The sequence below is a fragment of the Micropterus salmoides genome, unplaced genomic scaffold (assembly GCF_014851395.1).
Source record: "Micropterus salmoides isolate LMB-PRFRI ecotype aquatic unplaced genomic scaffold, ASM1485139v1 Ms_hic_scaffold_7, whole genome shotgun sequence".
NCBI lineage: Eukaryota > Metazoa > Chordata > Actinopteri > Centrarchiformes > Centrarchidae > Micropterus > Micropterus salmoides.
In genome coordinates this window covers 30,236,300-30,263,811 of record NW_024044459.1, presented here as the reverse complement: position 1 = coordinate 30,263,811, position 27,512 = coordinate 30,236,300, and the positions used below count along the sequence as shown (strand labels likewise).

The following is a 27,512-nucleotide window of genomic DNA, read 5'->3' as shown; positions in this document are numbered from 1 at the left end:
TTTTCACCCCCTAATTTAGACTTGATTTAGAGTGAAACATTGATTATGCAAATGTCACACTTTTTCTTCCATGTGCATCATGCTACAAAAGTACATGTATGTATAAATACCTGGTAATGTGTCAAACCAATATGCAGCCCAGTGGCTCATACTATAAAGGCGCCAAAGCTTTTTCCATTCTCATTGGCCTGCTTTTTAATTGAGCCAACATCTGAATGCATATCTACATCTATCGTATGACCTCCGCAGTCGTTTGAGCAGTCTGTTTAGTTTCAATCCCACTGTTTATGTAGCCTGTGTTCAGGCCCATAATGTGGCAGGTTTCGGATGAGATAAATGGGAAAACACACATGGCGGTAACTAATCCCGGCGGCACCATCACATTCTCACCACAAGCCACAGAGCCCCTCTCCATTCTTGGTTCCCACCCACTCTGGCTCCAGAACCATTTCCATCCCTGGTGTCCCATCAGTGGCTGTACCCCCATCCTACTAGCCCATTAGTCTCCATGCTGATGCAGCAAACCAATGATGGCCAGGCTGTATGGTGGATATAGTACTGAGTTATTTGCTTTTCAGCTGGTTTTTCTGTCTCCATCCGCCAGCCTGTAGGCATCCCGTCTTCTCTCTCAGTGAGGTTTAATATTATCAGTGCAATTACTATCATTGAAGGCTGGGTGACAATGCCCAGAGAAGAGAGACCCAGAGATTAGTAGTGAGTCTCAGAAGGAGGAGAGATACGGTAGATTTGCTGTGATGTCTCTTTACTCTCTGCTGTGTATTTGTCAGTGTGTATGAGCATGTGGGTGTGGGTGCACATTTGTTTGGATGTTGTGTGTATGTGTGTGTGTGTGTGTGTGCGTGTGTGTGCGTGAGGTGGTTGCCTGGCTGTGGGGTAAAGCTATTATTTTTCAGAGGATTGTATTTTATCAGAGATAATATGCTCAATGCACCAGGTTCTCCATTATTTATTGTTTCTCCACAATTTTTCCAAAGTTGTTTGCTGAGCTTTCCATCAGCTCTTTTCACCCACTTTTACTTCCCCTGTCTGTCTTTCTTTCTTTTTTTCCTCATAACCATTTCCAAACCTGTGGAAAAGTTGTTGATTTTGGTAAAATCCCTATAAGACACAATCATCAAAGACAGCTTAGGCTATCAAAAGATTCTATTTTGGTGTTATAATAACTCTGTTTGATTGCACTACATTTTAATGACCATAATTCTGTGGGAGAGTCTGTTGTGTAAGCAGAGAACAGATGGCTCAGAGAGCATATTTTAACAACCAAATTACTTGCCTTGTACATGAAGAGCTGACGAGGCACTTGAATTTTACTCAATTACAATTTTCCCCTGACTGGGTCTTTAACTTTATCCTCTTGCTCTTGGATAGCACTGTGGCCTCACAGCAAGAAGGTCCCTGGTTCAAACCCTGGTTGTCCTGGGGTATGAACTGGCATTTTGCATGTTTTCCCCGTGTCTGCGTGGGTTTCCTGCAGGTGCTCCGGTTTCCCCCTCTATCAAAAACATGTTAGGATCTTCAATGAGTGCCACTGACCAAAACAACTGATATAGATCTGGAGTTGGTCCCCGCGTGCTGCACAGCGGCTTCCCACTGCTCCCTTCAGGGATGGGTTAAATGCAGAGGGTGAATCTCTCTACGTGTATGTGTATGTGACAAATAAAGTACCTTTCCTCTCTACACAGGCATCATTCACCAGATGAAGGGGGACTATGAGACTGCACTGAAACTCCACAAAACTCATCTGGCCATTGCTCAGGAGCTGAATGACTATGCTGCTCAGGGTCGGGCCTATGGTAACATGGGTAACGCCTACAATGCCCTGGGAGCATTTGACCAGGCTGTTCGCTACCACCGCCAGGAACTGCAGATCTCCATGGAGGTCAATGACCGGGCCTCGCAGGCCTCCACTCATGGAAACCTGGCTGTGGCTTACCAAGCCCTGGGAGCCCATGACCGCGCTCTGCAACATTACCAGAACCACCTCAACATTGCCCGTGAGCTCAGAGATGTCCAGAGCGAGGCACGGGCTCTAGGCAACCTTGGCAACTTCCACTGCTCTCGAGGAGAGTTCCCTCAGGCCGTGCCCTACTATGAGCAGTACCTCCGTCTGTCCCCTGACCTCCAAGACATGGAGAGTGAAGGGAAAGTTTGTCACAATCTGGGTTATGCCCACTACTGTCTGGGCAACTACCAGGATGCCGTCAAATACTATGAGCAGGACCTAGCTCTGGCCAAGGACCTTCATGACAAACTGAGTCAGGCCAAGGCATACTGTAACCTCGGTTTGGCTTTTAAGGCCCTGGGAGACTTCACTAAGGCAGAGGAGTGTCAGAAATACCTGCTGTCTCTGGCGCAGTCCCTGAACAATGCACAGGCTCGCTTCAGAGCTCTGGGGAACCTTGGGGACATATTTGTCTGTAAAAAAGATGTGGCTGGAGCCATTCAGTTTTACGAGCAGCAACTGGCCTTAGCTCACCAGGTATGGCCACACACAATGAAGCATAACATATACTAGTACAATTCATCATATAAATAGGAAGTGTCAGAAAATGTAATTTTGATACCGTTCACTCATGTCCCTCATGCTTCTATCTCGTTTCAGGTTAAGGAGCGTAGGATGGAGGCCTGTGCCTATGCTGCCCTGGGGGCAACCTACAGACTTGTGCAAAAATATGACAAAGCTCTGGGCTACCACACCCAGGAGCTGGAGGTTTATCAAGAGCTGGGCGACATGCCAGGAGAGTGCAAAGCCCATGGTCACCTGGCAGCTGTCTACATGGCCCTGGGGAAGTACGCCATGGCCTTCAAGAGCTACGAAGAGCAGTTGGAGCTAGGTCGGAGGCTGAAGGATCCTGTCGTGGAGGCTCAGGTGTACGGAAATATGGGCATCACTAAAATGAATGTAGGTGTGATGGAGGAAGCTATTGGCTACCTGGAGCAACAGCTGGCCACTTTACAGCAGCTGAGTGGCAATGAGGCAGTAATGGACAGAGGCAGAGCCTATGGAAACCTAGGAGACTGTTATGAGGCTCTGGGAGACTTTGAGGAAGCCATCAAGTACTATGACCAGTATCTGTCAGTGGCCCAGAGCCTCAACCGCATGCAGGACCAAGAGAAGGCCTATAGAGGCTTAGGCAATGGACACAGGTGAGTCCTCTTTAAATGAAAGGCATCATGTTTCAAACTAACTATATTATATTGCTAGAAAGTACTTTTCAGTCTCAGTCACCAGTATCAATTTCCCCAAGCTGTTGCAGTAGCAGATAATAGTATTGACTGGGTATTACTAATAATCACAGTAATCCTGCTTTGCATATTATTTTTCTCCTTGCACTCACTATCAAGGACCACCATAGTTTAGAGACACCTTGCCTGTGAGCAAGGCTTGGATGTGAGCCTGGTGCTAGCTGTCTCAGCAGCAGCCTAGTGGCCCTGGCCTTATCTGTATGCAAAGAGGCTTTGGCACATAGACGTCTGAGATGGAGGGAAACACAGTTATTTCGAGGCAACCTCTTACATCGTGTGTCTCTTCTCCCTTCTATTTCTCCTTATGCGTCAAAGAGCTGATAGCATCCTAGGAGACTGCACTGCAAAATAAAACACGAAAGGCTTGCTGAAATCCTCATTTCGGAGATGATTTTCTTCTTATTGTGCACCATCAGCATGGCACCAAGCAATCACATACAGCAGTATTAGCCATGCATGAGTTCAGAGGGGAATAATAGACATCAGACACAAACCCTTCTCGCCTTCTAACAGCTCTTAGTCAAGCACATACATAATCACACAACATTAATTAAGATGAAGGGTTTTATTCTTTAAATGCTCCATTTCATCCGTCATCCGGCAATTGTTGGCATGCCTGAGAATGTGAATAAAGTCTGTTTGAAGGCTGTGAAGGCAAATAAAATGTTGAGATGGGATTAATGCCACTCTGTCAACACACACACAAGAGGATGGAAGCAAGGATCCTTTGACAGATGACCTATCTTGTATAAAAGGATGGTAAACAGTAGTAACCTTCAAACACAGCCCAAAGTTAAAATTTTAGTGCTCAGACATTTCTCATATAACCTTCCACATACATTGAAGTTTGTCCACATCATCAGGTATCAGCAGCGTGTTCTATCTACATTTAATTTATACCAAAACTGAAATTATCGGGTGCTTTGCAAAAAATAGTGTTCTTGCGATGTGAACTCCTTGTTGCATTCTAATAGCGCTCTATTACAAGAGAATAGATATGTATCTGTATGAATCAAGAATATAGTTTCCCCAAAATATTAGATAAGCAGAGAGATATAGTTTAGATTATTACATTTTAGAGATTTATTTTGAGTGTTAGCTATCTCATTATTTGTTCAATTTGAACAGAAAATACCAGTGACAGATTTTCTTCTAGATTATTTTGTTGGTTTGTCTCACAAATCTCACTCCTAATCTGCTTTGCTTTGACGCTCTTTGAATTTTTCTTTTTACCTGCAGGGCCATGGGAAACCTACAGCAATCGCTGGTGTGTTTTGAGAAGCGGTTAGTAGTGGCTCATGAGCTGGGGGAATGTGGAGGTAAGGCTCAGGCCTACGGTGAACTAGGCGCACTGCACAGCCAGCTAGGCAATTACGAGCAGGCTATCTCCTGTCTGGAGCGTCAGCTGGCCATTGCCCGTGACACCCAGGACAGGCTACTGGAAGGCGATGCCAGCTGCGGTTTGGGCGCTGTATATCAAGCTATGGGAGAGTATGAGACAGCCCTGCGATGCCACCAAAGTGACCTGGAGATTGCAGAGGAAACGGGCAGCCCCACACGCCAGGCCCGTGCCTATGGGAACTTGGGCCTTACCTACGAGTCGCTTGGAAACTACGAGCGGGCGGTCGTGTTCCAGGAACAGCACCTAAGTGTGGCGGCTCAGACTAATGACTTGGCTGCCAAGACACTGGCCTATGGCAGCCTGGGGAGAACACACCATGCACTGCAAAACTACTCACAGGCTGTCATGTACCTGCAGGAAGGTGAGTGTGTCAGGGGGAACAGGAGAGAGGATTGCCTTTGTTGCCTGAGCTGATAGGCTTAGAGTTTGTGAATTCATGAATATGAAATTCAGAGCCTATTTGTTGCTAAGCCTTTGCCACATTTTTATTAGGTTGTGTGTGTGCAAGTGTGTATGTGTGTTTGGGCTTTTGTGCTTATGTGTTATAAGTGCACAGGGGGAATTTGTGTGCGCATTATGCGTCTGTGTTGGCTTCTGTGCTGTATAGGTAAAGCAGCATTTGTGTGTGTATGTCTGTGCAAACTATCAGGATACACGCCAAGGCATTTTTTTCTGTTTACTGCTAGCTGTTCTTCACACCTCTGTATCTACTTTTCTCAGAGGGTTCTTTGCAATGAGCTGCCAAAGGATCTTTTCACACAGTGGTTGACACACGCCTTCGTCTCATGCTTCATTGTCCCCTACAGATTATGGTGAAATAAAAACCTGCAGCTTGGCCCCTCAAAAATTCATTATGTCAGTGCAGGATGTATTTGTCACCAAGGATGTGATAAGTGGAAGCATCCATGGATGCGAGCTGAATGTCCACACCACCAGCCTCGCCCATACCCATTGACAGACCTCATGCTCAGGCACACCCACCGTGTTACGACCCAAACCCAGTTTGAATCCTAGAAAATTGCAGCTTGTGTAAGAGGACAGTTGTATATTTCACCCTGCAGGGAGTCAATGCAAGGGAACAGGAATACATCTCCTCTATCTCTCCTCCTCCTCGCCTGCTTTATTAGAGTTAGCTGGGCCTGCAATGACCCGTACACCCTCTGCAGGCCTGCTTGTTGAGCTTTAATGAAAACAAAGGCGACAGGCCATTCTGTCTCCACCCTGTCCCCCTGTTGTCCCCCGCACTGTCCTTGTATTGTTCCTTTTTCTGGCTGTGAAAAAGAACAGTGCCTTCACTATCCTTGACAGCCAATTATTTCTGGCCAACCTACCCAGACCGAAAAGTTGGCAAGGATTTTTTCCCTTCAGTTTTTCTATTTTTTTATATTCCTACTGGTAGTTTTGTGTTTTTTTTATTCTTCAAGCTACACTGCTTGTTTTTTTGTTTTTTGCCTACCAAAACAGATTAATTGGAAGGAGGAATAGAAAGGCAGCTCCAAACTAGTGCAGACACTGTGAACAACATGTGACCTCTAAAATCAGTGTATGTGTATTTATATATATATATATGTGTGTGTGTTTGTGTCTGATGGTCATTCTGTGTTGCGCAGTAATACAGAATGATAAGGCTGCATCGGAAGACTTATTAGGATACCAATTAACTGCTAATAGGCAGACATAATTTCTGTCACTTCAAGTGTACACACTATTCCATAAGTTATCTTCCTGTGATTTTACATTAAAGGAAATTGTACATTGCTGTCTCAATCTTAAACAAAAGAGGCATTGCACACTGCAAGATGCACTTTTCAATGATTAACACAACAGTGTCATTAAATCAATGCCGTCATTGTAGCGACTAATGGAGGTAAAACAGTTTCTCCACGCTTTCTTTATTTATTTATTGAACAACAACTAACAGAATAACAATATTAACCTGCAAAGGCAAAGTTGTAAAATGTAAAACTTGAACAGACCATTTTTTTGTGTGAAAACAAAACATCTATGGGATAATAAACTAATCATTTTGTCATATTCAAAGCATACTTGTATAGTATAAGTATACACTGCACACACAAATCTGTATAATCTAAAAACAAAAGGGACCTTAACCATATCTAAGACAAAAAAAATAGATATTGTAGCTTCATATACAGAGTATTTAAAATGGTGCATTTTACAACATATGATTTTATACAGTGTTATACATTCTTTATAAACACTATAATAGTGCTGGCTGAGGAATTCTAATAAAAACACAGTCATGTTGGTAGACCTTTGAATAGCATGTCAGGAGGCATATAAAACTAAATGCAAGTATCTCAGTGTGAAATGTCTGGACCTTTCATCATCATATGTAGACCCCTCATAGTTTTCAGTGTTACTGTTTTGATGCTATTAGTCTTGAACATTGGTTGCTGCTAAAGTGTCAGTAGCGGTTTGACTGGTTGCATAGAGAGCTAGTGATATACTTGCCTTCAACTGTTGTAGGCCTTTGTATCTATTTTATTTCTCTGCTTCTTAGGCTCAGAACAGACAAAGTATTTCATCTCAACATGTATTTTAGTGATTAACATCTGAAAAGCAGAAAAATGAATTAGACTAACTTTCGTTTATCTCATAAATTATTAAGCAGGCTTTCACAAATACCAGTATTTAGTTCTCAACTTAATGCAAATGTCAATTCTTTCTTATTGCATAATTGTAGAAATGTATTCATATAGGAAGATTGTGGAAGATTTCTTTTTTATACAGAATAGGTAGATTTAGGTATTGTGTGAGGTAATGTATTTTTCTTCAAAAAAAACTTTACCATATATGACACACTGTTCTTTTGGTGGTCATGATCAAAGGATACTGTGTTGTCATGTGTCACTAGTGCATACAAGGTATTTTGTTTTGTGGCACAATGCGCTTGCTTTTCTACAGTACATGAGATTTGGTTCCCTTGTTCCAACGCACATGTATGTGGTGTCTGCACGTAAAGCTTGTGTCTGAAGCCAGAGGTGCGTGGGCCTCAGGGGCTGCAGAGAATCTCTCACCCAGCTGTCAAGCAGCCTTTAAAGTGTTCTCTAGTTGCTCTTCAGGGTGCAGCCAGCCACGGCCACATCCTCATGTCAGCCGCCGCTACGTGACTGTGCCTGCGGGGCGCACCAAAGGCACGCACAGTGACAGTGACAGACACTGAATGATACAGAGCGGGAGAACAGAGGGAATGAGAGAGTTGGGGAGGAAAGGAGGGATGGAAAGAAAGAAAGAGAACGGCAGGCGGGCGGAGGGGAAAGACAGAGATCGGCATGAGTCATAATTCACATGTATTATTTCACTGTCAGCTGGAGAATAAAGAAAACATAGTGTTGGTTGACATTCAGGCTTGATCATAAAGAACTATCACAGAGCAGCTCAGAGAAAGAAAGGTTTTGTGTGTGTGTTTGTGTGTATGTGTGTGTGTGAGTGTGTGTGTGTGTGTGTGTGTGCGTGCAGATGAAAGGCTCAGAGCTGGAGTTGAGATGAGTGAGGGGTGAGGCTGTCAGAGAATGAAAAGGATAATTTAGATCTGTTTCCCCTCTCTCGCTCTGGCGCCTAATGAGCCCTAAGCAGTGCCGAGTCCCCGCAAGCACTGCCACCACAGTCAAGATGAAACAGGTAGAGAGAGCAGAGGGGGGCCAGAGACACAGGCACAGAGATGAGAAAATGAATACGGGAGGTAGAGGGAGAGAGGGGCACAGCAGATGCATGGGGGAAGAGGGCAGACAGAGGGAGGGTGTGTGGAAAGATAAGGCGTGAGGGGAGGCTGTTGCAGGCTTCAAAGGCTGCCGGCTAGTGTGGCCATGGAGGAGCCATGAAGTCTATGGTTGCGTAGTGTGCTGGGTCTTGCGGAATAGGCTGGCTGTTTCAGGTCACGCTCTCTGTTCTTGGCTTATCTGGTCCAGCCACAGACTGTTTTCCAGGAATGCCGAGAAAAGCAGACTCGGACGAGGGTGGCTTGGCCCATTTTCTCCTCTCTTTGACCAAAAGCATGTTTAGACCCCTCCGTCACACATGCGAGTGGAGAGAATAGACAAACACAGAACCTGCGTTAAGTGAGACTCTGCATGAGCAATAGGCTATTGCAAACTGCAGACTGCTTGCTGTGCATTTAACACCTTGTGGGTGATATGTGGCCCAGCAGCTGTCGATTTTTTTCATCATTGTCCTCTGTAGAGTGGAATTTTCATCTCAGTAATTGGGCAGAACCAAGTGCTCGGCAGGCAGACCGAGGACACATGCAAAGATGTGACATACGCCTCACTGCTTGAGGGATTGGAAGTGAAAAACAAACTGCGCTCTCGCCAGGTGATCTGACACAGGCAAACTTTTTGAACATACACATCTCGATACACACACACATATGCATATTCAAACCTTCCCCGGCTTCCTCTTAAAGTCTCTCAAACAAAAAATCACAAAGTAGACTGCACTGTGAGTTTGCACACGGTCTATTATTAGCTCATCAGTGTGTTTGCAAATATTTGCAGGAGTGTTCATGATATTGTGCGGCTTCTTTTACGCAAGCATTAAGCGTGTGTTTGTGTTTGCTCAGCCAGTTGATCCTTAGCATTGATTACTATGCAGTCCGATTAGTGCTCTAACAACCTCCCTCTATGGCAGAAGTGTGTGTGTGTGTTTTAGTCCCAGTGTGAGCTGTATCTTACAACTGAGGCCAAATATCCAAACCTGTTCGCTGTCAGAACATCAGTACCACGCTATGCTTACATCTGTTACTCTGAAAGATACCTAAGAGTCTGCCTGCTCTGAATAATTTTTACTCTCTCTTTTCCCTCTCCTCTCTCTCTCATCTGCTCCTGTTTCCTCCCCTTCTGACAGGCCTGCGGCTTGCAGAGCAGCTGGCTCGGCGTGAGGACGAAGCGAAGATCCGCCATCGTCTGGGGCTCTCTCTGTGGGCCAGTGGGAATCTGGAGGAGGCCCAACATCAGGTAAAGTATCTCCTGTTCCTTCCTCTTCTTGCCTCGGCTCACCTTGACTAATTTCTCCTCATCTTCTCCTCTCTCCTCTCCTATCCACTCTTCCTCTCCATCTGGACTCTCTTGTAGTTAAAACTGACCTCTAATAAGCACACATCTGCTGGTCAGCAAAGATTACAAATGGCAGAGGGAAGTAGATGTACAAAGACATGGAGTGTGAAATATGCACTTCAATAATGCCCTTATGCTTATAAAGAAACAGCCCAGAAGAGAGAAAACAACAGCAGAAGAAAAGGGAGAGGTGGCTGTAGAGCTTGAACACGGCTTCTGGCAATATGCTGGGGAGTCTGTTGAGCTGGTAAATGCTGTCATCTCAGTAGACAGGCAACAGATGAGTGAAGATTTTTTATTTCTATGTGCATGGTCTCATGAGTCCCAAGCTTCCGCATCTCACACACACACACGCACGGCCACACACACACACACACACACACACACACACACACACACACACTCTCTTAGTCCTCTTCAGCCCACTGCCCACCTGGCAGGCATGGAATATCCCCTTAACATCTCTCTTTGCAGTCTGTCCACACACCGCAGCTTTTCTCAAGATTTTCTTAGCTTGTGTATCCACATACAAGTCTGTGAACAGTCAGGCAACAGCAGTGGCTGTCACGTGTGTCTGTAGGGATGTTATTCAGCTGCTTTCATTTTCAAAATCTAGTCCAAAACATTTCTGTTATGATACATGCACACTACGTACATCTATGTGACCCAGATAGCTTTGTTTTTCTGTCCTGCCTCGTACTTTTCAAAAAGTAACTTTGTCTGTTTGCAATTATCTGTAACAAGAGTTGGAAAAGAGCGACTGAACCAAGGTGCTGACTAGAGCAGAGGCTCATGAGTCATATTAAGGAATTTGTGTTCAATTAAAGCTAAATATTATTCTAACAAGCCAATGCAACATATTTTCCACTGCATGTTTGCTTTCCAGTTTATCACTTGACCTTAAGACCTTAGTAGTGCATTTTAACATGGTTTTGTCCTTGTTGCAACTTACAGAGATCCAGTGCTTTGCCCACAGATACCACAGCAATGTTTTAAGACTTTCCCCCCTCATGTCAGCTTGTAGCCTCCAGGGTGAATTGCTGGTGGGAAAGGACACTGTTGTCCTCAGAGTATAGATCAAATGGATATTCATGAGATAGCCTGTTGGTACAGATGACCTTGGTAAATACCCTGACCCACTTCAAACCTCATTTGTGAAGGCTGGATTGAAATGCATAAAGCATCCATAAGGTGTGGAATGAGAGTACTTGACCTCATGTTCTTCAATCTCTATATATTTAAACCCAATTGTAGTTGAACACCATAGCTGCGATCCCCGTGTTCACCGTGTTCCACAGATTGACACGTCCTGATCCTAATCAGCTATTTCAGCAGTGCATGCTCCTTCAGAGAAGAGCTCGCATTCATATCCAAGAGGAGCGTGAATCAATAAATTCATGTTTACTTAAATATCAGTGGTCTCTTGTAGATTAGTTTTTTTTTCTCCTCTGATAATATCTGTCACAGAGCATGAGAGTTCCCCACGGAGGTTATTTTACAAAAATCATTATAGGCGTGTGTATCAAGCGCCACTCACATTGGCAGTTTACTGTGACATTGACATTCACTTAACATGTCAGATAAAAGCCATGTTAGTGTCAGTGACGGTAAAACATGAGAGGGCTATCTGAATGCAAAACAGCTGAAGGATGTAGCAGATTTTACCTGTACCACAGCCAAGCAAATCACTGCAGACGTAGCAAATTTGAGATTGTTTCCCTTTCATCTGTGCCAGGAGGGGTCACGCCAGAAGAAAGGCACTGTGAGAAATTAGTTTCACTCTTAAAGGGATGTCTGCAAGCCTAACAGATTAAACTAGCACTGCAGCAATCCGCCCATGGCCCTATCAGTGAGATCATCGAGTCTAGCATCTCCGTTTACTAGCACTAATGCAGCAGAGCGCTCAGATTCTCTGCTGATCTCTACTCTCCCCCTTTTTCTCCCTCTGACATACTTTTCCTGCATGACCTTGGGATATGCCAGAAGAGCTACAGAGCATGCATATATGTGTGCTCACGCGAAGCACACACGCTCTTCTTTCTTTCTTTCTCTCACCAAACCCACAGTGCGGATAGAATCCTTTTCATCCTTACCAACAACCTTTTCTCCATTGCAGCTCTTTGTCTTGTCATGACCTATGGTCAAGCAGTGTGAGCGGGGTGATTTACCCTCTCTGCTGGCCCAGGACTTCTGGAGAGTGGCTCTATAGCAGTCCCAGTCATCCTACAGGGCTGCCATAGGTGCAGAAATCAATAACGGCTCCCATGAATCAGCACTCTTGGCTAACTCCGCTTGGCCAGTGTGCAACACTGCTTGCCTCCACACCTCTCCATTGTCTTTCTCCCTCCCACAATCCAATGTCTGGCACTGAATAGAAAGGTCCAATAACACAGACAGGTCTGTTGAGTTCACAAAGCATTTATTTCCTTGGACGCTGTCTGTCCAAGATGATCAGGTAATGGTTTAGCTTCTCATTGCCCTTTCCCATGTCCAGGCATATAAGAGCCGGAGAGGGGTTTACTTTGTGTTGGGTGGCGATTCATCAGCCTACATTACAGTACTTTCCTCTGTTGAGAAAGAAGCAGAATTGGAAGGATGCAGGTCACATCAGCAGTGAGGTGGGATGCTACCATCTAGTGGCCACAATGGTCCTCTTTCTTCAAGTGAAATCATGCATGCATAGTGGTATATGATTTTGGAAGTATCTATAGTGCCTTGCTGTACTTTGTCTGCTTACATTTTAACGTGAGTTACGCCAGTAGGAATCAAACCTATGAAAAAAGACAGTGATGCTTTACCTATTGAGAACCACCGTTGACCCGCAATAATCACTGAATCAAAGTGTGATGTCAGGTTAACTTAAACAAACCAAGGATATCTGAAAATATTTGGTTGTTGTTGTTTGTCCTCAGCTCTACCGAGCATCTGCACTGTTTGAGACCATCCGCCATGAAGCCCAGCACAGCACAGACTATAAACTCTCTCTGTTTGACCTGCAAACCTCCTGCTACCAGGCACTCCAAAGGGTCCTTGTCAGCCTAGGTATGGCAATGACACTTCCCATATCCTCGCTACTTTATGCTGTCAGGTACCAATTTATTTAGGTTTACATATTAATCAGCATTGTCTTCTTATTACCACAGGCCACCATGATGAGGCTCTAGCAGTGGCAGAGCGGGGTCGCACACGGGCCTTTGCTGACCTCTTGGTTGAGAGGCAGACAGGGCAGCAGGACTCAGACCCATACACCCCAGTAACAGTGGAGCACATATTGGACACCGTCAACAGCCAGAGAGGGCCTTGGTGCTTTATTTTTCCATGGCCGCTGGTTACCTGTACAGCTGGCTGCTGGCTCCAGGAGCAGGTAAGGACTGACTCTCCGCTTGGCCTACTGCTCAGATTATAAATTGGTGCTGAAATCCTATCATGCCTGTCTGTCTTTATGTCATTGTCTTCTGCCTTAAAACATTATCTCCGCTGTCAGAGACCATATGCGCTTTATCAATCAAATTTGGTGGATAGGTTTCAAATTTCTTCTTTTACTGAGGTAAAATAAATTAAACCAGTTGGCTGTATGGTGATACTATGACTGGCAACTTTATACTTTGACCAATAAATAAAATAAAATAAAATGAAACTCCTGAGCAGGCTTGAATTTCTCCTCTGTTCAACACAATTACACCACAAACTTTCTGCAATTTTAAATTTGATACATTTTTTTTTTTTTTACTATTTCTTATTCAAAGTTGTTGTTCTATTCCTTGTGAAATCCCAACAACTACACAGGTGAAACAACCTACAAAGAAGTAAACACACAAGCTTGTTCATATCAAAGCGGATAAAAGGTCCAAAGGCTGTAGCTTGTTTTCAGCTGCAGGGGTAAGAAGGCCAACTTTAACACCAAGCGGCAGGGCCACCTGCCACTCTGCTGTTAGGATTTGCCCCCATCTTCCCTTCTCACCCCAGAAGGGATCTGCCATTGAACCATGCTAATTGAAAGTGACACTGCCAAACAACATTGACAACATCTCTGCACATGCCAACAGCTTGTTAATATGACTTGTGAAATTCCAGTTTCACAAAGAGAATAGGCAAAGCTGCGGGTAAACTGTAGTACATGTCACACGACTCATGTGGCTGCGATACTATTAGTTGTTCTTTGGCTCTTTTGTGCTCTCTGCTGTAAAGAGAGGAAATGAGAGCCGTGACCCACGTCCCATGCCACCAAGCCTGAACATTTGATCAAATCCAGCTCTCAAGCAACCAGCTGAACTTGACCCCCCAGCATTAGTCATACGGAGGGGAGGAACACTACAGGGACCAATGGAGATCTTCAAAGTGCTGAATATTGCCCCAGGCTAAGAGGGTGCCACTTGCTCACTAATCGCCTGTCTGTCACTTCCTGGCATTCCCTGGCATCCAGCTGGCACACAAACGTGGCCTAAAGAGTCTGCCGTCAGTAAAAAGGGCCACTAAGGTCCTAATTACTTCAGTAGTGTAATCATCAGTGACATTTTATAGACCTGAATGTGCACGGACACACATGTACACTATACTGTCCATTCAAATTCATTGAATACAAAACATACATCCAAGCACATCCGCTTATCCAGCAGACACGCCCACACACAGCCTGTACTCCATCTCTCAGTGTGCTCTTCCCCGCCCCCCGCTGATGTTCTTGCTCGAGACTCAGCTGAGCTCTCATGGCGGGCAGCAGATGGCACAGGCAGCCTACTCTTATCTTTTATTGAACATTATTTGTTTTATTCATTTAGCTCGGCAGATTCACTACTGCAAGTGGCTTCACTCGCAACTTTCAGTTGAAACGATCCAATATTCCCGTCGCGAGCAAATAGTTCCAGTTTGTTTTTTTTTGTTTTTTTATTAAACTTTCACTTTGTGGATGCCTGAAAGCAGCTAGTCATATTTGCCCTCCCTTCTCTCTCTACAGGCATCCTGAAGTTTCATGAAGTGTACCTGGGCGAAGGCGTATCAGAAGGAGGATCAGAGTTCCAGGAGGGAGGCAGCAGTGGGGTGGTCTGCGGCTCCTCATTGGAGCAGCACATTGCCAGTGCCCGTGAGGCTCTGGGAGTAGAGTCTTATTACAGCAGGTGAGATGTTTACAGCTGTCACAATAATATGAAAATTCTACTTTCTGTTTGTTAGCTCATTATCCATATCACACATATTTATTTAGGAGTAATTGCTAGAATATTTGCACAAACTTGTTGCTGGTATTTCTCTATCCAATAAGTAATTTTCATGGATTATGTTATTGCACGCAAAGGCAGTAATGCCACCGCTGACATTTAACAATCCCTCCTATTCCCCTCACGTAATATAAATCATGTAATTTATGTGTGGGTTTTTTTTTACTTTTTCATCTTCAGTCCTAACAAGCCCCATGTCTTTTTCTATTGGTTCATGTCTGTGTTCGGTCTGTTTGTGTGACATCTGCTTTTAAGTAATTTTGATGAATCAAGAATTTGTGATGCAATGCTTTTGTTTTCATGCAGATGACTTTCTTGCCTCTATTATGGTCCAATAAAAACACTGTTTGATTAACAAGTGCTCTTTAAAAAAGCCCTTGTTAACCAATCATCAGAAGGAAGCATAAAACATGTCACATCATCAAAAATGTAGCCCAAACAAAAAACACCGAAACCGAAACTTGACATTTTTATTGCTAGAGTTAGCTGAGGAAGTGTTATTTTATCATTCAGAGTGTGTGTGTGTGTGTGTGTGTGTGTGTGTGCCAGTGTGTTGTTCTGCCCCATTGCACCCTGTGATGACAGGCCTCCACTACCTTCCTAAAGCACTCCACTCTCTCTCTCCAGTAGAAATAAATGAGACGAAATAATGGCTCTTTGTATAGCCTGACTGTTGAACCCACCTAACAAACATCAAACCTGACAAGTAAAGGAAGAGAGAATGGTATTTATGCTGAGAGTATAAGGATGAATGGGAAGGTTAAGATGCAGTGGAACAATCAATGGAATAAAAATAAAATAGCACGAGGCTGGTGTTTAAAGACCAGACAACAGGGAATATAGCCAGAGGGACTCCGCAGGAAGAGATGGAAAATGCGGTGAAATATATTGACAGCTAAAACATACATGGGTCTACATAGCTTTTAATGTTAGCTTTGTTTCTCTAGTTGGTGTTTGATCCATAGTGCCCAGCTGGCCCGCCCAGTGCCAGCCTCCGCCACCCTAGCAGTCTGGCCCTCCTGCCCCATTACTAGCTCATTTACTACTCCAATGGGAAGCTACACACACGCCACTGCGCCTGGATGGGCACAATATGGCACCACTTACCAGCCCATTCATTTTCCAGAGTGAAGAGAAAGGGAAGCAGCCCTCTGAAATGAGTGGAAATGGAAAATGAATGGGATTGAGAAGAATGGGTAGAGCATATGTGTGTGAAAAAAGGATGATATAAAGAGGGGAGGCCTTTGTGGCAGTAGAAATCTATGTATTAACATTTGGATCATCTTTTAAAACTGCTTAAGTATAATGCATTGAGCATTTTTTCTGTCAGTATGAATGAATCTGAAATGAGACACATACTGCAAGGATTTCCAAAAAATGGTGGTAGTCGGAGCATAAGATAAGAAGTTCCGCTACTGTGAGAGCAAGAAGTTGACATAAGCGTTACATTATATTGGTGCATCAGAGGAGAGGTTCATATATGAAGAGGGTGATGTGGGAGAGTGGTGGCGAGGTAGTGATTGTGGGGTGGGGGTGGTTGACTCCCAGCTGACTGGATCAGCATCAGCAGCATTATAATGAAAGGATTTAGCTCCATCAGGGTGTTGGACCAAGCCTGAGAAATTAGGCCAAGTGTGTGTGGGTTGAACAGTGTGTATTTCGGGCAGATCAGGAGTGTGTGTAGTTGATTTATCCGCAGAGAAACAATGTAAGTCTGTGTATTGCCTACTTTGCTGAAGTGCCTTTTTCTTGCCAACATTTCAGAGGCTGTCTCACTTCATCTCTCTCTCTCTCTCTCTCTCTCTTTCAGAGGGTGTTCAAGCAGTGAGACAGAGAGCGAGGCAGGAGATTTGTTGGACCAACAATTTGAGGAACTCAACAACAAGCTTAACTCAGTCACTGATCCAACAGGCTTCCTGCGCATGGTGTCCAGAAACAACCTGTTCAACAGGTAGGAGATTTGTGCAAATCACCTGGACGTTCCTGCAGTCTTACTGAGAGTCGTAATCAACAAGCGCTACTTAGACCCACTTTTCCACGCACACAAAAAAGATTAAAAATATCTGCTTGGGTAAGGAGATTCGCTGGTATTGTGGCTCATCTGTGAAAGGAGTCTTTTCTCCATTGTTTGCCCAGCACAGAGGCAGCATGTGAATCCTCCTTATTAAATAGACTGAGTAGAGCCAAGCCGCTAAAGCTCTTATCAACTGCCTACTCTGATGGGGCCTTGTGTGTATGTGTGTGCGTGTGTGTGTGTGCGTGCATACTAGACACAGACACCGATGTGGTTTTAAGATGTTTGCCCTGCTTGTGTTTGTTCAGTGAGTTTGTTTGTTGTTCAGCGAGTCTGCCGGTGGCTTGTTTAGAATATTATTTAATACTTCTCTGGAAAGTATTCATTAACATTGGGCTGATTGGTAGTGTATACCAATAGAATGTGTGCATGTGTGTGCAAATGTGTGTGTCTGGGTCATATTTCCCTGTCCTCGTCCACAGTTGAGCTGCTCTTTGATGAGAGGGTAATTCCAGCTTTAATTGAGTCTCGGTGCTCATTAAGCCCCTTTAATGGGCTGCCGGTAATAATCCGCTCATTCTTTTGGGGCTCAAAAAACTCTGAATTATAAAGCTCCTCATGCTTAGGAGGCTATCGTCTATCACAATTTTAAAGCGAGAGAAAATGAAGAAAGCCTCATTGTCATTTGAAGTCATTCATCTTGGGGTTTGATGCCAGATAATATACATGTATGTGCTTTTCAAGACTTCACATCCCCCTATCATTGTTCCCTACCATGTTATGATTTAGGCTATTAGTGGTATAAAGACTACCATATTCACAATATTGACACAATTACAATAATTAAGACAAAGGAGAAAAAATATTAGGGCGGCAGCATTATGATGGCACTGTCGCCTCACAGCAAGAAGGTCGTGGGTTCAAACCCCGGTTGCCCCGGCCTTTCTGTGTGGAGTTTGCATGTTCTCCCCGTGTCTGCGTGGGTTCTCTCCGGGTGCTCCGGCTTCCTCCCATCGTCCTAAGACATGCGGACTAGGTTAATTGGTGACCCTAAAAATTGTCCTTAGGTGTGAGTGTGAGCATGAGTGGTTGTTTGTCTATGTGTGGCCCTGCGATGGACTGGCAACCTGTCCAGGGTGTACCCCGCCTTTTGCCTGATGTCAGCTGGGATTGGCTCCAGCCCCCTGCAACCCTGTACACAGGATAAGCGGTTGACGATGGATGGATGGATGGATGGATGGATAATTGAATTACATTTAAATAAAATAGGTAGAAGAATAATATAGTCAGCATTAAAAGACCTGTGCTTCTTGATGTGATGTCTTCATTTGGTATTATCATTGATTGTCCTATTTTAACACTGAGATAGAATCTTTACCAGGGAGCTTGGAAGGATTACTATGCAAAGGTGATAATGAAAGTCTCATCATGTCTAATCCCCCACGCTGTGTAATTGAATACATTTTTATGCACAATGATAGCATAATGAGATTGTTTGAGAATCTCGATGAAGTTGTCGGTAAAGAAGCATAAAGACTGGTAGGACAGGACGCCTGCATCAAAAGAGCTGAGTGGCCACTAGCTGAAACAGTAATTTATATCACAGCTGGAAATGAGGTCAGTATAAAAAGCTCAAGTGTGTTACATTGAGGCTAACTTGTCTACCTTTGTATCTCCTCTCAAATCACACTAAAGAGTCTGTCTTTCTGCAGCACAAACCAGGCAGCTACTGAATGCAGTCCTCACCTTCAGCCTCACTGCCTTTAGTGTTTTCTTTTCACTGTTTCCCTCTACATTTGACACTCACCTTTTCTTGGCTTATCCCTGGCCTGCTCTCTCATTCTTCCTGTCAGGCTAACAAACGATTGTTTGCTTTCCCATGGAAGCTCATGCCAAGGCCTTGGAGAGAGACAGAGTGTTGGGAGGCTGGAGGGAAGCCAGTGGCCTGGGGCTACCAGAAGGGCAGGATAGATGTCTGTTGGCAGGGGCCCGGAAGAAACTCTGGCTGCTGGAACAGATGGAGAGTAGTGACAAGTGCGGCCATAAAGCCTGGCCCTGTGTGCCTACAGCACCAAAGGCTTATAGCCCCATGGCCACCATTAGCACAGTTCTCAGTATGTTGTATGTCTAGTGTTGTCACTCCCATCACATAGCAGACATGCCTCAAACATGCAGGGCTGTTACATGATTTCTGTTTGTTTCAGAGATTCAGAGTGCTGCAAAATAGTCATTGGCAGTGCACTGAAGATACCCACAATCTCATCTTTTTGAGTTTTGATTGTATGTAGCATAGGTCCCAGTAAAGATGGGATGAGCCACTCTCTCCTTCTCATCCGGTGGGGATTCTGGTAAACTGATCGCATTCAACGCCACTTTATGTTTCTGTAAGCTCTCGACTTCCACAGTGTCACACTGCCATCTAGTGGACCTTTACATAATGACATAATAATGTGGTATTTCCTCATCCATCCATCCATCCATCCATCCATCGTCAACCCCTTATCCTGCGTACAGGGTCGCGCGTGGTATTTCCTCATGTCATGTGAAATTCTATTTGGGGTTTACAGCACATCACCGTGGAGATCCAATATGGGCTGCCTTCATCATACTGAGTATGACTTAGATCTGATAGTGAGCATGTTAGAAAAAGGAAATATGGGACTATGGTTGTCAGTGTTGGATCACTCTCAGCTTTGTATGGCTACCACACACAAACTCACAGAAACTACAGTGGCAGTTTGCGTCTTTCTAGTGCCATATCTGATATAACACAGTGCTGTAAGCTAGACATGGAGCCACATTCCTAGCACATCAGCAAAGCACATTAATTGCAACAGGATGGTTTAATGTTGAAGGAGAGTTTGATGCATGCGATCCCTGTTTTCATGCACTACATTGTATAGTCTTCGCACAGTCTTTTTTTTTTAACTTTAATTATTATGCAGTATTTTCAATTACAAACCTTCTGTTGACATTAAGGTGACAAAAGCAATCTTGTTTTTTCTTAAGACTGTTTAAGTGTTAAGTGTTAAGTTAAGTTGTAAAATAATATCAGATTAGACCTAATTGGTACATTTACTGACACTCATGGGGACTAAACCATGACCTACTAATTATGATATCTTGAATATCTGTAGATCTGGAGGAAGGAAGGTAATTTTGTAACTTAAAGAAAACTGAGTATATGAGTTGTTGTCCATGCATATATTTTTGGCGCCTACGATAAATGCACGATGTGGCAAACTGTAAAAGATTTGAGCCTGTAGCATAAAAAAGTACGATTTACAAAATTAAAACAGCATTATTTTGTGGTGTGCTTGTGCAGGAGTTGCCAGAGTATGACAAGCCTGTTCAGTAACACCATGTCACCTGCCAAAGATGGTAACTCCTCCCTGCCTCGTCGCTCCAGCAACCTTGGAAAGCCTCCACTCAGGGCACTTTATGATTTGCTCATTGCACCTATGGAGGGGGTGAGTATTACCTCTATGGGTCATTACCTGCCTATTGATGTAGTTGTGTGGTAGAAAGAATGGCTTAAGAGAAAATGCAGTTGTGAGAAATAGAAATCAAAAGCACCACACATTTAATGTTATTTTGTATTTGTGCATTTTCATACTAATCATTTTGTCTGACAGGGCTTGATGCACTCCAGTGGACCTGTTGGCAGGCACAGACAACTGGTGATGGTGCTGGAGGGAGAACTATACCTCATCCCTTTCGCCCTTCTAAAAGGAAGCTCTTCTAATGAATACCTATATGAGCGCTTCAGTCTCATCGCTGTTCCCTCCATCCTTGGTCTTGGATCCAGTGCAAAGGTTGAGCTTCTCATTCAGATGACTGAAAATAATGCCTGACTTCTATTTGAAACTTCTTAAAAAACTGACAGGCTTTTATGGCCACAGATTATACTTTTTCAAGATACGTATGTAGATCTACAATGTAACCTTTGTTGTTGTAAACCTAGGCTCACTCCCGGCGCCCCGGACCAGCTCCATGTGGTGGTGTCTCGATGGCAGCTGTGGTGGGCAACCCTAGACTACCCTCACCTGTGATGGACCGCTGGCTGTGGGGACCCATGCCCTCTGCAGAGGAGGAGGCTCTAATGGTGGCTGAGCTGCTGGGCTGCCAGCCCTTGGCCGGCTCTGCTGCCACCAAGGAAAGGGTAATGAGTGCCCTCACACAGGCTGAGTGTGCCCACTTTGCCACCCACATTTCCTGGAAATTGGCAGCCCTGGTGCTCACCCCAAACCCTGAGGGCGTGCCTGGTGCCGCAAGTGCCAGTGTGGGAGTGGGAACAGTGGGGAGAGGTGCAGGGGGGAGGAGAGGCAGCAGTGGTCGAGGCAGGAAGGGCTCCATTGGAAGCGGCTACACCATCCCAGAGTCGCTCCACATGCAGGATGACAGCAGTGACGTGGAGAGCATCTGTGACAGTCCGCCCCTCCAGGAGTTCCTGCTCACAGCTGCAGATATATTGGACCTGAGGTTGCCAGTCAAGCTGGTGGTTCTGGGGTAGGTTGGCTGGTTAAATGGAACAAATTTAAACAGTGGTCTCTATGTTGATCGCGGTGCTGATATTTTAATTTTCTAAGTCGTACGTCAGTAATTAGGTTATTTAATGTCAAAAACTAGGATCAAATTAACCACACTGCAGATTTGAATTCAGGATTGATCTACAGACATGGAAGTCATTAGATACAGTGCAGTACTAATCAAGAAATTGTAATGTAACTAATGAGAATGGCATAGCATAGCCTAGAGAGACAATTAACACAAATAATTCTTGAAATTGCTTTGCTATTAAATATTTTCTAGCTTCCTAATTCAATTATACGTTTGTGTGTCATTGTGGCTACAGGTCGTACCAGGAGTCCAGCAGCAAAGTGACAGCAGATGGTGTCGTGGGACTGACCCGGGCCTTCCTGGCTGCTGGTGCTCAGTGTGCTCTCGTGTCCTTGTGGCCTGTCCCTGTCGCAGCCTCCAAGGTTTTTGTCCATGCCTTCTACACTGCCCTGCTTAATGGGACCAAGGCTAGTGCAGCACTGGCAGACGCCATGAAAACTGTCCAGAGCAGCAAGCAATACTCTCACCCCTCCAACTGGGCAGGTGAGAGAGTGTTATTCACTTACGTGTTCATTCGGCATTCCCATACAAAAAGGATGACCTTGTAATGTAGCTCTTTTTGTGTCATTTTTTCTGTCCAGGATACATGCTGATTGGCAATGATGTGAAGCTTAACAGCCCATCCTCCCTTATTGGCCAAGCGTTGGCAGAGATTCTACAGTATCCAGATCGGGCGCGTGACGCTTTGAGAGTTTTACTCCACCTGGTGAGACATGGAGACACACAAGGACTTACATACTTTAAGTAAAAAAATACTGATAAAATACTGATGCTGCACTTTCCTGGTCCTTGCAGGTGGAGAAGTCTCTTCAGAGGATACAGAACGGCCAGCGCAACTCCATGTACACATCCCAGCAAAGTGTGGAGAACAAGGTGGGGGGTGTCCCTGGCTGGCAGGCCCTGTTGACAGCTGTGGGCTTCCGTCTTGACTCTGCGGGCACCGGTATCACTGCTGCCGTATTCTTTCCAACTGCTGATCCAGGAGACAGGCTCCAGCAGTGCAGCACCACTTTACAGTCACTACTGGGTATGCACCTGAGACGAGCTCTATATCACAGTTAAATAAGATTCAGAATCTGTCCAATGTTTTACTGATTTGGTGGTTATAATTTAATGAGATGTGTTTTTACATTGTTTTCCACATACCACAAATCCCATTCTGTCACTTTTCATATCACTCCATATATCACCTATTTAGCCATAGTGCTACTTAGTTTGGGATTTAAAGAACGTACTTTGTGTATGAATAATGAACAATTTCCTTTGATCCCATCCCTCAGGTCTGCCGCCGCCAGCTCTCCAGGCTTTGTGCAAACTCATCACAGCTTCAGAGGCAGGAGAGCAGCTCATCAACCGGGTATGCCCCTGCAGCTCCAAACAAATGCTTCTGGACTTTTAAATCTAATGCACCAGATAGAAATTAGTCTTGGCTCAAATGACAAATACCATTGCTATTATTTTGTGGTAAAAATTATTAAGGCAGTCCCTCTCACTTTCTCTGAAACTTTTACACAACCTTCTACCATGAGCTTCTAGCTAGAAGTGAATATCAAGGATATATTATTGCATAACTGAGTTACGTCGGGACTAGATACGGCTAATACATTGGCAACTCAAGCTGCAGCTTAATCTGCAGTGAAAAGCTGCATAGGGAATAACTAGCAGTTTTAATTACAATCTGAGTCTGTTCTCTTGCACTCAAGCTTGTGACACCAGAAAATTTATCTTACACAGCAGAGGTTTATCCCTCTGTGTGTGTGTGTGTAATATGTGGCTATAATCACATGCTTATAGTGAAATACTATCTGGTTAGTAGTTGGTGATTTGTTGGCTGATACAGCTAATACTGGTCTCAATGCACAGAACATGAAATCTGTTCAACCTACTGTGTGTATGCTGATTACATCAAACTCTATACTATAATAAACACTTCTGTTACTTGCTGCTGTTATCCTTCTTGTAGACCCGAACCCTTGTACCTTTTGTGAATGGCCTGTGTGCATGCAATTAAAAGCCTATTCTCTCTCCCCTCCTCCTATCGTGCTGTCTGAAGGCTGTTAAAAATATGGTGGCAATGGTAAGTGTGCCTTCACCTACCTGCACTCCATCCCATTCTACCCTGTTCTTCCTCTCTCCACTTTCTTCCTGCTAAACTTTCTAAAGCACCACCTTCATGTGTAGAAGCTGCATGACAATTTAGTGATCGGTTTTGTTGTTTTCATGCTGTTTAGCATTTGCATGCATAAAGTGTAGATGAGAAAACGCTTACTCTGTTGTCTTGCTCATATTTTTTGTCCATTGCTAGTTCCATTGCAATTCCGATCTTAAGGATTTTGAGTATTTGAGTATTTACAACCCTGGTTCATTCAGGTCAGAGAAATGTTTCAGGGTGGTAGAAGGGATAAAGCTATGATGTAATAATAAACCTCTACTAATCGTAAAGAGTGAAGTGAGGAGAAGAGGCATGTTTTCTCCTTTCTGCACATTCACAAGTTGACAAAGGTTTCTCTGTTCCAAGCAAAGTAATCCACAAACAAAACAAGCAAGTGTGCTCCCAGGCCTCTTGTAAACCCCCCACAAAGCTGAAACCTTTTCAGCTCTGCCTCACTGCAGACGTTCTGTTGTCCTGAATACTCATACGTAGGACTCAAACATGTTACGAAACAGATTCATACCTACCTAAATGTTTTTACAGTAGTTAAACAATAAGATGTGGCTGCCATTATATTAGGGAACGCATATAGATGTACTCTAGAGAAACAAATATTCAGTTAGAGCAAGGAACTATTAAACTTGACACGTTAAGTTCTGCGCCATAGAAATTTTTTGACCACACAAATGAATTTCAGCCATTAATCACATCTGCACTAGAATTCAACAGTTTATAGTATTCTTGTGCTCTTTCCCCTATTTATCTTCTCTCTTTTCTTCTCAAGCTCCACCAGGTGCTTGTCCAACTCCAGACAGGTGAGAAAGAACAGGATTTCTCCCTCCTGCCCATTCAGGTCTCCATTAGTGTACAGCTATGGAGACTGCCAGGATGCCATGAGTTTCTAGCTGCTCTTGGTGAGTCAACTGTTACCTAAGAAAACTGTCAATCCATGTGTCCATATGGACTCACAGAGACACATTGTCAAATTTCGGAATTACAGCTGCTGCCCTTTTTTGTGTCTGTGCAGGATTTGACTTATGTGAGGTCGGCCAAGAAGAAGTGGTGCTGAAGACAGGCAAGCTAGCCAACCGCCGCACCTTGCACTTTGCTCTCCAGTCTCTGCTTGCGCTGTTTGGTTAGTATACTTATTTGCTCATTGTATCATTGGTCATTCTGTACCTCATAATATTTTCAGTCACTTGACTGGACATTGGAATCATCCAGATTGTGCTTTTCAGCTGTCACATTTTCCCCTTTTTTCATCTTCTCTTTCTTCAGACTCCACAGAACTGCCCAAGCGTCTGAGCCTGGACAGCTCATCTTCTCTTGAATCTCTAGCCTCAGCGCAGTCTGTGTCCAACCCCATGCCCATGGGATACTCAACCCTTCCCTTCTCTCCTCCTTGCCTGGACAGTCAGGCATCAGATGCAATCTCTGTCTATAGCCTCAGCTCTGTAGCCTCCTCCATGAGCTTTGCTTCCAAGTCAGAGTGTGATTTCCTTGGTCATCGGCAACGCAGTGGGGCCACAGCACACTACTCTGTCCACAAACACCCTCATGTTCCCCGTAGTCGTTCCTCTCCTCATGGGGCGGCTGCTGCAGTAGCAGGAGCCCGGGGTGATGAGGAGGAATATGAGGGCTTTTCCATTATCAGCAGCGAGCCACTGGGAAGTCACTGTGACTCTCTGCCTCTACCACCAGGCCACAGCCAGCGCCACCACCGTGGAGGCAGGGGGGTTGTTGGTGGGTCCAGCACAGGAGCTGGGAGAGGCTACACTGTATCAGTATCATCAAGGGGCAGTGTCAGCACTCCCACATCTCCTGTCAAAACATGCCTGGTGCCCAGCCCAAACTCACCATTCCAGAAGGTGGGTAAGGTGAGCAGCTCAGATACAGGTGAATCTGACCAGTCCAGCACCGAGACGGACAGTACTGTCAAGTCTCAGGAAGAAAAAACTGTCCCTCTTGATCCTCAGGAGCTGGCCCAGAAGATTCTGGAGGAGACTCAAAGCCATCTACGAGCTGTGGGTAGTCTTCAACGCGCTGGGGCAGACGGTGGGACAGCTGGAGGAACCTCAGCTCGGAGCAGCGCCTTCCGCTCTTCTGAAACTAGCGCATTCAGCCGTCCTAACAGCAGTGCTAGTGGCCGAGCTCAATCTTCCCCGAGACCCAAACCTCCCTCTCGTTCCTCTTCGCTACAGAAGATAAGCTCTGGCTACAATAGTCCTGCAGTCTCTGAGTCTTCCCAAAAGGAGGGCAGCCATCCTTCGCCCACTTTGGACAGCCATGCACAGTTCAAATTAAAGTACCCGAGCTCCCCATACAGCGGCCATATCTCTCGTTCACCGAGTAATGTGTCTCCCTGTTCTGGTCACCAGTCTCCAGCAGGTAGTGCTCCATCCCCTGCCCTGTCCTACTCCTCAACAGGCTCTACCTGCTCTACGTCTGCTGATGCCCCAGACTTGGACCGTCTAAGAAGAGGGGTCATTGATGAAAAAGTCCAAGCTATCCACAATCTGAAGACCTTTTGGGCAAATGCTGCGGCAGCCCAGCAACAGCAACATCTGGGTCCTGTCAAAGCCGTCCACAGTGCTTCTGGGCCACTTGCTTCTGCTAGTAGGGATGTACTGAGCCTTCTGAACCTCTCTCCACGCCGTTGCTCCCCTAATGATACTCAAGACAGCCTGGAGCTGCGGGAGCTAGGGCTACAGTCACTAGATAGGGGCAGCAAGAACTCTTCCAATGGACACCACTGCTCCAACCCTAGAAAAGTGGCCCCATCACCTACTATTTCGACAAGCAGTAGCCCTGGTGCTCGTTCTATCCGACTACCTGCTGGCAATGGATACAAGTTCCTGTCGCCTGGAAGATTTTTCCCTTCCTCTAAATGCTGAGACATTTAAAACGGTCCTATACTTTAATCTACCATTTACTATCCTGTGTGCTGAAGGAGAGGGGCACTTTTTTAGGACCACTGTTGGTCCACCAAGCTTGACTGACAGCAAGAAGGATTTCAATGGTCAGTGAGCGTGATCCTGCAGAGGCACATGAATGCTTTAGAGTGTCTTGTCTTTGTGCCCATAACACTGTAAATGGCAATGAGAAAAACTCAACGACCTGATACTGTGTTTGTGTGTAACTGTGTGTCAGGTATATGTAAATGCCATTTGGTATTTTTCTCCCAAAACTTTGCTGTTTATGTGGGCCAAGATGCAACAACTATGACTGATTTCCTCCATTCTATTTTTTGTTTTTAAATTGAATGGTTATTGTTATTATTGTTTTGTTATTGTTATTAATATTATAATAATTATTATTATGTTTTGTAAATTAATTCCGGTGTTTCACAATCAGTATTAAGCGTTTTTATATTATTAAAAAGTGAACAAACCTGTACCATGTAAAGATGGATAGAGTGGGGGAAAAAAGATTTAATATTTTTTATTGAAATCAAAAGGGCATTTTGCCTGATTTCTTTGTGAATTGAGTGTCTGCTTTGAAGCATGGATTCTCTTGCTATTCAATGTTAAGTACCATGTATGACTTTTTAGCCCATGATTTTTTGAGATTAAACATGAACGTTTCATGACAACCATCTGTCATTTATCAGTAAACTGTTTCAATAAAAAACATCATGTTTGATTTCTTGTATTCCTGACCTATATATAATGTTTATGACTTTTAATATATTTATTTATTTATATAGGTAAATAGATAAATAGATTGAAACAGCATAGATATAGAAATATATAGGCGAGAGAGAGAGAGA

General features: G+C 44.5%; 1 protein-coding gene across 1 annotated transcript in view; it reads left to right on the top strand.

The window, feature by feature from the left end:
• The window catches only part of LOC119891485 (tetratricopeptide repeat protein 28-like), a 163,281-nt gene extending 135,896 nt beyond the window's left edge, over positions 1-27,385 (top strand). The window contains 20 exon segments of the mRNA XM_038703171.1: positions 1,704-2,500; positions 2,624-3,168; positions 4,507-5,030; positions 9,536-9,645; positions 12,657-12,786; positions 12,888-13,042; positions 13,045-13,108; positions 14,699-14,858; positions 16,768-16,908; positions 20,297-20,441; positions 20,607-20,786; positions 20,936-21,480; positions 21,827-22,074; positions 22,173-22,297; positions 22,387-22,618; positions 22,872-22,948; positions 23,645-23,668; positions 24,528-24,657; positions 24,771-24,878; positions 25,022-27,385. Coding sequence (XP_038559099.1) covers positions 1,704-2,500; positions 2,624-3,168; positions 4,507-5,030; positions 9,536-9,645; positions 12,657-12,786; positions 12,888-13,042; positions 13,045-13,108; positions 14,699-14,858; positions 16,768-16,908; positions 20,297-20,441; positions 20,607-20,786; positions 20,936-21,480; positions 21,827-22,074; positions 22,173-22,297; positions 22,387-22,618; positions 22,872-22,948; positions 23,645-23,668; positions 24,528-24,657; positions 24,771-24,878; positions 25,022-26,637 — 6,056 coding nt within the window. The 3' untranslated portion in view covers positions 26,638-27,385.
• The last annotated feature ends 127 nt before the right edge of the window (positions 27,386-27,512 follow it).